This window comes from Giraffa tippelskirchi, chromosome 1 (assembly GCF_054371585.1).
Source record: "Giraffa tippelskirchi isolate mGirTip1 chromosome 1, T2T-mGirTip1v1.2.pri, whole genome shotgun sequence".
NCBI lineage: Eukaryota > Metazoa > Chordata > Mammalia > Artiodactyla > Giraffidae > Giraffa > Giraffa tippelskirchi.
Genome location: NC_137275.1, coordinates 6,018,557 through 6,030,601, shown reverse-complemented (window position 1 = coordinate 6,030,601; position 12,045 = coordinate 6,018,557). Strand labels below are relative to the sequence as shown.

At 42.9% G+C, this 12,045-nt stretch overlaps 1 protein-coding gene across 6 annotated transcripts in view; it reads right to left on the bottom strand.

Moving 5' to 3' along the window:
* Positions 1-12,045, bottom strand: part of TAPT1 (transmembrane anterior posterior transformation 1) — a 64,076-nt gene that overhangs the window by 24,032 nt on the left and 27,999 nt on the right. For all 6 annotated transcript variants that reach the window (XR_014081315.1, XR_014081250.1, XR_014081307.1 and 3 more), the window contains exon 3: positions 10,712-10,830. Coding sequence is in view for 2 of the 6 variants with exons in the window: in XM_081586771.1 (XP_081442897.1) it covers positions 10,712-10,830 (119 nt within the window). In the remaining 4 variants the exon portion in view is untranslated. The remainder of the gene's footprint in view (positions 1-10,711; positions 10,831-12,045) is intronic.

Sequence of the window (12,045 nt, the reverse complement as noted above, 5' to 3'; positions counted from 1 at the left end):
CTATGTACTTCAGCACTACGTGACCTGCGGCTGGTTGAGTCCACGGATGAGGAACCACAGACAGGGGAGGAGTCCTGGATACAGAGGACCATGGATGGGGGGGCTGGCCACCGCGCGTGGGGCTGGTATCCCAACCCTCAGGGGCTCAAGTGCCGACGATGGTTTTTTCCCTAATTAACATGAGCAGAATCATTCCTTACTTCCGAGGTCAGAGGACAAAGAGCTAAACCTAAATTGTGAATGGAAATGTATTCCCAAGATACAGGGAAAAAATACATTAGAAAAGAAGGAATTTAAGATGTCTGTCACGACACGTAAAGTTCCTGTGACTGGAATGGAAAGGTGCTTTCTCTCAGTCTACTGCAGGCTGACTCCTCAAGATAGAAAACGCTCAGCCCCCTGCCTTGGCAGCTGACATACCGTGCGATCCACAGAAAGCCCAAATACCTGCATCAGGAGGCGCAAAGCCCCTTCACTTCCGCCGCCGTGATGGCACTTTGGCTCCTACTAAAGGGGCGAGCTCCCTTTCCAGGGGCCGCCGGCGTCCTGAGCTTCCACTTACTGGCCGTTCCTTGGCCACCTGCTTCCTGAGCTCCTGCCCAGCCCTCGGCCACATTCAGATCGGGGCGCTTTTCTTGCAAAGATCCTGGCTGTGTTCAGCAAGGACGTGTAACCGCTGCCCAGAGCAGTGCGCTGTAAGGTGATGGTGAGGCACGCAGGCCGGTTCTGCCAGTGCGCAGAACCTCAGCCATGGGCACTGGGCTCGGCTTTCAGTCTCATCTCAGAGAGAGCACGGAACCCGACAAACGCCAAGAAGAGGCAGATTCTGTGAAGACTGGGTCAAGAGAGGGCCGGCAGAGGATGGATGACCCTGGGCTGAACCAACGGGCTTAGATGGAGATGGGTCAGGATGGTCCAGCTCACACCCCAAGTCTTGAGACGGGCGCAAGAGAGACGGGCGCAAGAGACAGAAGGGAGTTCTTCTCAGCAGTGGACGTTGAAACCTTGGAGAAAACTGCCTCCAGGACAAGGCTGATGGATCTCTACCGTCACTTCTCTGTCCCTTCCTGTCTCCAATGCTGTTCTCTCTCCCCGCAGATGCGGCCCTGTTTTTCCCCATGAAATCTGGAGTGAGCTATGTCTTAGTCCAGACACTGAGCCCAGAGCACAGAACTCTGCCAAGGGCTATGCAACTCTCAAGGGAATTTGCTGTGTCCCTCCCCCCCACCCCGAGATAACTATTTGTCAAGAGCCGGAGGTAAACATTTCTAATGCAAACAGTGAGAAAAGGAGACGGGCAGACACTCCTGGGTTCCTGGACTGTTTGTAGCCCCAGGACGGCCGGGGCACAAACAGAAGCATCAGCCAGGAGCGCCCGCCCACCTCCCCGCAGAAATGCGGGCACAGATGGGCACACACTGAAAAGCACACCTCACCCACGGCCGGGCCTTTTGTTTAAGCACTGGAGGCTGTGTTTCATGAATGAGAGAAAATGACAGGAATGAAATGCAGGATGGTATTAGTGAATCTGCATTAACTACCAAAAGGATTTAGGCAACTAATTAAAGCAGAAATTTGTAGAGCTTTCAGTACTAGAATGGCATCTACTCAGTTAACTGGTCTCAGCCAAAGCTCTTTATTTAAGAGATGAAGGGACTTTTAACACATATATGTCCAATTGTGTCTCTTTATAAACATTTGAAACAATGGAACAATGAGTTAATATATTCTCTAAGAAGGAATGGGCTTCCCTGCAGGCTCAGAGTCTGCCTGCAATGCAGGAAACCTGGGTTTGATCCCTGGGTCAGGCAGATCCCCTGGAGGAGGGCATGGCAACCCACTCCAGTATTCTTGCCTGGAGAATTCCATGAATGGAGGAGCCTGGCGGGCTACAGTACATGGGGTTGCAAAGAGTTGGACATGACTGAGTGACTGAACTGAACTGAACTGAACCAAACATTGAAAAGCTATAATCTCAAATAACATAATACCACACTGGTTAAACCAAGACAATACTAAGTTCAAAATCTAGCACAAACAACTTTAATTTAGCTCTATGTTGCCTAGGATTAAACCAGGTTGTGAAAATGCAGAAGTGCGGCAGAAACACGCTACAGTCCCAGGTCCTGTGTGGCAGGCACCACTCCAGGCTGTACGTTCTTTCAGTTTCCACAATAATCCTGTGAGATCCTATGAGGAAGGGACCATCACCATCCTAACTTCCCAAAGGGTATCAGGAACGTGCCTGCAGCCGCACAGTTCAGAATTAACAAGTGGCGGAGCCAGGATCTGACTCTTGGCCTCTGGCTCTAGAAGGCCGTTTCTCACTCCCGCCTACTATTGTAGACATTTCTTTAAAAGAACTTTTTAAACTCACAGGAATCAGCAACTCAGCTTGTTTGCTCTTTCAGCATAATTTAATACTGTATAATTTATCACTGTGCTGTCATCTCATTTGGAAAAATGATTATGCTAAATACCAAATATAGCTACAATTTTTCCTCTTTGTTTCTAAAAAGAGAGAGGAAAAAAAAGGACTATTTCCACTGGATCCACTGCTTTCTGTGCACTCTCTGCCTTGGTGAAAATGTTCCATTGCTTACATCATAACTGGTTGCTATGGAGATGACGGATTTTAAAAATTAAAGAGATTTATTCAATTCCAGAAAAAGAACTAAACAGACATTTCTCCAAAGAAGACATACAGATGGCTAACAAACACATGAAAAGAGGCTCAACATCACTCATTATTAGAGAAATGCAAATCAAAACCACAATGAGGTATTTCACACCAGTCAGAATGGCTGCTATCCAAAAGTCTACAAGCAATAAATGCTGGAGAGGGTGTGGAGAAAAGGGAACCCTCTTACACTGTTGGTGGGAATGCAAACTAGTACAGCCACTATGGAGAACAGTGTGGAGATTCCTTAAAAAACTGGGAATAGAACTGCCATATGACCCAGCAATCCCACTGCTGGGCATACACACCGAGGAAACCAGAATTGAAAGAGACGCGTGTACCCCAATGTTCATCGCAGCACTGTTTACAATAGCCAGGACATGGAAGCAACCTAGATGTCCATCAGCAGACGAATGGATAAGGAAGCTGTGGTACATATACACAATGGAATATTACTCAGCCATTAAAAAAATACATTTGAATCGGTTCTACTGAGATGGATGAAACTGGAGCCCATTATACAGAGTGAAGTAAGCCAGAAAGAAAAACAACAATACAGTACACTAATGCATATATATGGAATTTGAAAGATGGTAACGATAACCCTATATGCGAGACAGAATAAGAGACACAGATGCATAGAACAATTTTATGGACTCTGAGGGAGAAGGTGAGGGTGGGACGTTCTGGGAGAATAGCATTGAAACATGTATATTATCATATGTGAAACAGAACACCATTCCATGTTCGATGCATGAGACAAGGGCTCAGGGCCGGGGCAAGGGGATGACCCAAAGGGATGGGATGGGGAGGGAGGTGGGTGGGGGGTCCAGGAAGGGGAACACATGTAAACCCATGGCTGATTCATGTCAATGTATGGCAAAAACTATTACAATATTGTAAAGTAATTAGCCCCCAACTAAAATAAATAAATTTATTAAAAAAAAAAAAAGTAATACAATAAAGAGATTTATTCAAATAAAAAATAAAAGAAGCAGAACTGTTCAGAAACAAAGGGTCTTGCTATCATATAAATGTCCCTGTAAATGAAAAAGGAAAGCAGCAAAAACTGAAGGAAAAAAAAAAAATTCTAAGGTGGCATCACAACCTCTCTGAAGTAAGATCGAACCTCAGAATAGGTTCACCTGGTGAAAACAACCCGAACCAGTTCCAGTGTTTGTTTCCTTCTCTGCCAGGACGTTTGTGGGTGACTGTATGATAGGCACTTCCAACTCCATAAGAAGCTTATCCACCAGCCCTGCCAGTCAGCTCTGAACTGTTTCCTGAATAATGCTTTCAAGGTGAAGCTCTTCCTTATAAATGCCTGTTAAACAGCAGTTACTCTCAGTTCACTTTCCAAATGCTGAAAACCCCACACAAACACATAAACAAGTGGAGGAAGCTGCTGGACAAAGTGAAAACCCCCCTAATCTAATTTATAGCTTGGCTATCAGTTATCACAAGACAAGAAATATTAACCAAGAAATTCAACAGAACTTAAAAACGTTCAAAATGTTCAGGTTAAGCCATGCTTGTGGAAATTAAATCTTCTACATTTCTAAGTTTATCTTTCGGTCATTCAAACCACGTTCCCTGGATTTGCACATTTCCCCAGTAAAGGACCCCGTTGCTTCAAGGGCACTCTTGGGGAACAGAATGCTGGAGCAGACAAAGATGGTCACCTGCGGGGTTTTCCTCACCCCGTGCAGCAGGAGGCACTGCGCTGACTAAGACTGAAGTGTAAGCCGACAAGTGAACAGAAAGATCAGGAAAGAAGCGGAGGCAGCACCCAGGACCAAGAGAACTGGGGTAACCCGTGCCTACTTCCTTTTCAAATCGGTGTTCAAACATGCCAAGGTACCAGCGTGAGGTACTTCATCACAAAATACACAGGCTGGATCTATCTTTCTTTCTCTGTTAATGTTTTTATAGCTGCTCGTGGTATGACTGAAAGAATGAAGAAATACAAAGGACTATTGGAAAAATGTGAAAAGTCAGAAACGGTGTCCATTTTTGAAAGAGAAGTCATTTTCTAATTTTAAAGTATTGAGATTAAGGTGTTTTCCTTATTTAGAAGACTGAAAATTGAACACCTTAAGTTTTTGCAATAGGCAGTAGAAAAATTAATTACCAATGCTTAAACTGAATGACTAAAGTGTTTCTTGGGCTTTAAAATGATTCCAAACTATACTAGGAAAAAAAGCACTGGCTTGATAAAGCTATGTTTGGTGCTTGGATGATGCAAAATAAAAACCGCTCACATGGAAGGAACTTAAGCTCACATGAAGGAACTGACGTGGCGTTGGGAGTGAAGGACTTGATGCCAAATCTAGACAACGTGTGTAATTGAAATTCATTTCATCAAGTGATCTTCCCAGGTTAGGTGAGATTCTGGTCAAATCCTGCACAAATGTGGACAAAACTATCACCAAGTTAGGATAAGGAACCACGTTTCCTTCCGAAGCGTCCATCTCCAAACAGTCATGTCTGTTTCTCATTATAATCAATATCCGTTTGTACCGATGTCAATTTGGCCAAGAGAACAGCAGAAAAATCAGGGTTTACTCACCACGAGGATTCCCTGTGACACCACATTCCACTCTACAAAGGAAGTGAGAGTGCTCCTCCCTTCGGTCTGATTTACGAGAGAGAAAGAAAGAGAGAACGTTGTCATGTTGCTACGCTACTGAGAGCGCCAAGGTGAGGAGGAGGAGGGGACAACAGCTGAGGCGGGAAGACCCTCTAACGAGACTGCTCTCTGCAAACGAGCACAGAGACCCGGCCTGGGAGGGGAAATGACGGCTGGGCGCGTTTCCGGAGAAGTGACGTGAGCACGACGGGCAGCACGACTCCCCCAGGTCGAAATTCAGGCTTCTGTCCAGAAAGAGCAAAAATCTCTTATATGTGTGTGTGTTCGTGTGTGAAGTTCATTCAGGGAGAGCTACCTGGGAGGAGGTAAGGCAGCGGGAGGAAACCCAGCCGGTTAAGAAATGGTTGAACATCTGAAATTCCTAATTCTTCAGGAGATGAGAGGGATTTCTGTGGGGGAAATTTTCGAAGAGACACCACTGCCTTAAAAACAGAAAGGTACATGAAGCCTCCAGTAAGAGATATGCTTAAAACCAGGGTGAGAAATCAGTGAAATTTACTTGCATGTATTTTATTTGCTCTAATAGTAAAAGAAGAATACTCTCTCATTTACTACTCAAACCTCATCTACACTTATTACTGTCTAAAATATCATAGCAAAGTTTTCAAAACGATCAGTCCTTGGCACCAGATAGTATCATTTTTCTCTACAACTTCCCTCTACTTCTAACTCAAGTAAGACTGAGGATTCTAAAACACAAAAGGAAGTCACAGCTTGGAGGGGGAAAATGGATTCATAAAAATGCCAGGTAAACTAGAAACACACATACCACTGTTATTATTTATTTATTCTATAAGTTCAGAGAAATAACACTGGTTGCCTCTTCAGCATAAAGCCCGTTATGCTGCATTCGGCATAATGTAGCCACTGTAGGGCCGTCTATTTTTCTAAAAACAAAACACTCTTATTCTTTCAAGAAACAAAGATATTTCATATAATAAATCAAAACTTAATCCTCATTTTCATCTCATCATTTAAAAAATTATCCTAATCCAAGAATTTTCTCAAATGTTTTTCCAAAATTATACTACCCTACCTGAGAAAGAGGGAAGAAATACACAAATCAATAGGCTTTTAAAGAATCTGCATGCATTTATCTCAGCCTACAATAAAATATGTAAGGGCAAAGATTTTTCAAGATTGTTAATTTGTTAGCAATAATTCTCACCTAATTATTCTTGAAATTGCTAAGGGTGGGTGTAAACTTTTTATGGAAGCAGTGCACCCTTTGCAGATAACGTGCATACAACTACACAGTCAAGAAAAATTACCCTGCCAACATCTCAAAATAAAAAAAATATTTCCACAGGGTCAGAGGCTGGCAAAGCTCCCAGCAGTGGAGCAGCCACAATACAGGCTGGCTTCCTTAAGGGCTGCTGACCGGCCTCGGCCTCGGCCTCAGCCTCGGCCTCAGCCTGAATGAAAAGCAGCAAGTCTGCTTCGTGTCAGGGCCGGTAAAACCCCCAAGCCAAACCCTGTGGCCGGCTGACGGAAGGTTCAGAAATGGGTTCCAAGAGTCCATTCTAAGGCAGAAAACCTGGGAGACTGTCAGCTTCCACAGGCCCCACAAACACCGTGCCAGACGTGACTGCACGCGCCGGGGGTGAGAGTGCCGACCCCAGTTCTGAAGGAGGGCCGTGCCAGCCCTCGGCCGCTGACGGGACGCCGCCAACACCGCGCCAGGGCCTGCGGTCTGCTGCTGCGCTGGTGCCAGCATCTCGACCGCTTTGACAAACATACTTTCTCCTCCCCCAACTTTTTGGGTATAATTTCTAAGAGCTAAGAGACTAGGAAGACAACAACTGTGTTTGTTTGTTTTGGGCTGTAGCAAGTGGCAGACGGAATGTTAGCTCCCTGACCAGGGATCAAACCTGTGCCTCCTGCACCGGAAGCATGGGATCTTAACCACTGGACTACCAGGGAGGTCCCTAACTTTTTTTTTTTAACAGAAAGGAAACTAAAACACAGGAGTGTGAGAAAAAGGAAATAGAAAAAAATACAATTGACCTCTTGCTGGTCTCTTTCATTTCTTCTTATCTCTTCGAAAAAATTAAGTCAGACTGAAGGAAAGAGCACTTTTTGCTTGCTGAAAAAGATGGAACATGATACAGCCACAGGAAAGAAAAGTCAAATGATCCTGAACTGAAGTAGAATGTTGGAAGAAAAAGGCAAAACTTGTCTGATTAATAATTTTGTAAAAAAGGAAACATATTTATATACTCCTAAAATATTTGAAAGATTTTAGACTTAAGTATTAACAATAGTTTTGGTAATATAATTTTTTACAGTATATTTCAAGTTTCAAATATTTCAAGTTAGGTGCTTTAAAAAAATAATGCTCAGAAGACTTTGCTCAAAGAAAATATGAACTGCAGCCCACATTACTGTCGGCAAAGTACTCCATTCTGATAAAGCATACTCAAGGCACTGCGACAGCAAGGCAGGGTCCTCACATTCTGTACGATCTGCCTATGCTCACGGCGTGCTGAGAAGTGCTGAAGTTCCGTTACACCGTTCTAACTGTGTTTCACGTTATATACACATATATAAGTGGCAGCATAAAATGTAATTTTTCAGAGGATCCAAACTGCAGAACAGCAAGCACCGTCTGCCCAGGAGACCTGAAGGGCGCCTTGCAGCAGTGTGACGGGCTGCCCTCTAGTGTTGGCCTGGCTGCAAAAGCGCAAAAACAGAACAGACTTGAATCCTGCTTTAAAACATCACTCAGATCCATTTAGATTGAAAAGTATTTTAGAGTAATAAGTGAAAGTCATCATCTTTATCTGCTAAAAAAAAACAAACCTGAAAAGGTCTAGAAAAGGTTGGCTCCAGGGACCACTGACCACTCAGTGAAGTCACCGGGAGCAGAGGGCTGACGGCGCCCCGGCTCTCTGCAGCAGCTCTCCCGGTCCTCAGAACAGGCACCAAAGGGCTTCTCTGGGCGGCCTTGGTGCCTTGCTCCCCCAGGGGACAGGGACACAGTTCAGACGCCTCTGCAGCAGCCAGACGGCTCCTCAAATAAGAGCCGAGAAACAGAGGCCCTCGGGAACACGGCAGATCCCCTTTGTCACTCACCCTGTGAACATCCACTGAGAGCTGAGACCCAAGGAACCCCTCCAGAAAGAAGGACTCTTTAGGTTACACATCCTTTTGACTCTTTACCTCATCACGCCAACAGCCACACAGAACACGCTTAAAGACAGCTACAGCAGGAACTTGCCTCACACTGCTGAGCCGAGAATCACTTAGAGGTAACCTAGCTCATAGAGCAGACATCAAAGTCCATACATGGCATGAGTTATTTTATGTTAGGCAGCCTCACCTGGCTTTATCCAACTTTCCATGTGTTCATCCTTGTTACACAATCGCACATGAAGACTTCTGTTTAGTAATGTCTTATTAGATTTTTTTTTTCTGCTCTTCTGAAAAGGTAACTGAAATAACCATGACTTTATTGAGCTCCCAAAGGTGATAAAGAAATAGTGATAGTATACAAGGTGAGGCTTTGTGAATGTTAAGAGTACCAGCTACAGATGTCTTCCAAAAAGGTTTCCTGGTATGAATAAGGCCTTCTTAAAAGTTCTTCCAGAGGCATAAATCAAGTACTTGAATATCTTAAAGTTGATGGTAAATTTCTAAAAAAGATTCTCCCATTTGATTAACTGTACTTAATAAAATATAAAACGTTAATTCTTTCATTCTCGAAGCAGAGTAAGAAGACAGAGTATAAGGTATTACATGTAACAATGATGTGATCTTAATCCTTTTAACTGTTTCCCTCCATGCGATCTTGCAAAGGAGACTTTTTACTCTTATCATGATATCATGAAAAATAAATTCTTCTAACTTATATTGGAGGGATGTCTTCTGTACTAAAGTTGACTAAGGCTCATTTTCAAAAAGGCTGAATGTTATTTGGTATTTACTAAATATCAAGTACACACTCATTTACTAAAAGAGAAACTTCTAGGATTTTAGTCTTTGAAAAGAAAACAACATATAATTCTGTATATATTGTATATTACAACTCAGTTTCTGTGGTTATTGATAATAATGTTATTAATTATACATTTAATATACCCATGGAAGAGTCACCTACTTCATAGCTAAGTTTCACATATTATTATCCATTTCAGTATTCTGAAACTTTTCAGAATGAAATGTATTTAAGAAAGTGATGCAATGTTAGAAATGCAACTTGGGCAACTGTGCTAAGAACTGTAATAATGTTACAGAGAGGGACTACACAGAGTAGAGGCATGGCGATACAACTATGGAGAAAAAAAACAGTAAAATCCAATTTTTAACCTCAAGACCAATAAAGCATCAAGATTCATGTAAGCTTTACGTTTTCATCTTCCTGTTCCTAGTTTCAGAAGAGAAGGAAGGAAGGAAACTAGTATCCGTTCCTGTCACTACAAACCTGGCACGACGCTGGTTTTACATCTCTCAGTCTTTGCGGTAAAAGATGCTGGCTCTAAATATGCCCTTTCTGAGAATGGGGACACAGGCCGAGAGAAGTCAGGTAGTGGCTCACGAGTCATCAGTTCATCAATACTGGGCCAGGGTGTCTGATTCTTCCCACCAGGACAATGGGCTTTCCCCTCTCACAAATCAGAGGGTGTCTTATGTGTAAGCAGGTAAGGTTTGCCAGGCCACAAAGATGGTGGCTCTCAAATGAGATGGAGGAGGAGCCCTGCAGGGGGAGTTCCATAGGGGCTACTGGTGCTACCCGCCCCGCCACTTCCCAGCCTAGAACCTGGTCCTCACTTTATATAAACGATGCCCAAGAGGCTGGGGACGTGAAGAAAATATACAGGCTGAGCCTGCACGGTGGCCACGTGGTCGGTCCTGACCCTCAGCGCTGGGCCCTTTCTATGCTTCCCTGGTGGCTCAGCTGGTAAAGAATCTGCCTGCAATGCAGGAGACCTGGGTTTGATCCCTGGTTGGGAAGATCCCCTGGAGAAGGGAAACGCTACCCACTCCAGTATTCTTGCCTGGAGAATTCCATGGACAGAAGAGCCTGGCAGGCTACAGTTCATAGGATTACAAAGAGTTGGACACAACTAAACAACTAAACACACACACATGCACACAATCTCCTGCATTATTAACATTTGGCACCTGGCCAAAACAAAGTTCTGGTTCAGAACCATTTGGAGAAAAAAAAAAAGTACAGATAAAAAGTAGAAATATTATATAAGCATATTATATAATATTCATTACAAAGATAAACAGCATTAGTTGATGCATTAAGGGCCAAATTGTAAAAAAACTTAATGAATTATCCCTACTCTGAAAAAATCTATCCAAGTGATTATTAAGCACAAGTAGCAAAAATAATTTAAATCTTTACAATAGTTCATCATCTTAAAACTTACCTTAGGCCATAGCAAGGCAGGGTGAAGACCCTGAATAGGGCCAGGAAGACTCTGACAGGAAGCAGGGTGAACACATAGAGAAATGCATCCAGGCACAGAAAGATTCCAAAAACCATGAGCTGGATTTTAAAAAGAGAGAAGAACATAAAAGACAAAATGTAAAATAAATATTCTTTAAAATATTGTAGATGAAAATTTCAAACAATCAAGGAATTTCTAAACTTGGTATGAAATTCATTTCTCATAACTTAGCTATAGGAGTAACAAGTTAACAGTTTTCCTTGTGTATATGAGCCATATTCTAATGAAAAATTCCTTTTCAAAATGTAAATGTGCAGTTCTTCTTCTGGAGCCTTTAGTTTACCACCTACACAAGTCAATTATTCAAACGACAAGTCACCCTCAACCACAACTATGTCACATCTGACGTAGCACTCAGGGTACTTTCTCAAGCTGCAGAGATGTTATTGAACATCTTTCAGATAAAACTTAAACTCGAGACAGAATAAGAGACACAGATGCATGGAACAATTTTATGGACTCTGAGGGAGAAGGTGAGGGTGGGACGTTCTGGGAGAATGGCATTGAGACATGTGTATTGTCATATGTGAAACAGAGCACCATTCCATGTTCGATGCATGTGACAAGGGCTCAGGGCCGGGGCAATGGGATGATCCAGAAGGATGGGATGGGGAGGGAGGTGGGTGGGGGTTCCGGGAAGGGGAACACATGTAAACCCATGGCTGATTCATGTCAATGTATGGCAAAAACTATTACAATATTGTAAAGTAATTAGCCCCCAACTAAAATAAATAAATTTATAAAAAAAAAAAAAAAAACTTAAACTCTAACTTTAATGTAAAAAGATTATTCATTTTAATACAATTTTATGTACACTTGAACTTGCTATGCAAAGAAGTCATTATTCTTAACTGGAGGAATAGCTGTTAATGTCTGTATCTCTTCCCCTTTCTTGTGTACTTGCCACATCCTTCCTATTTTGGGTGACACTGTACACTTCTACCTGTTAAATTTAGGACTATATTTCATGGTCTCATCTCTTCATGGCAAATAGAAGGGGAAAAGTGGAAGCAGTGGCAGATTTTATTTTCTTGGGCTCCAAAATTACTGCAGACGGTGACTACAGCCATGAAATTAAAAGAGGCTTGCTCCTTGGAAGGAATATGACAACTAGACAGTGTATTGAAAAGCAGAGACTCTGCTGATAAAGGTCCATATAGTCAAAGCTGTGGTTTTTCCAGTAGTCATGTATGGATGTGAGAGGTGGACCATAAGGAAGCCTGACTGTTAAAGAACGGATGCTTTCGAATTGT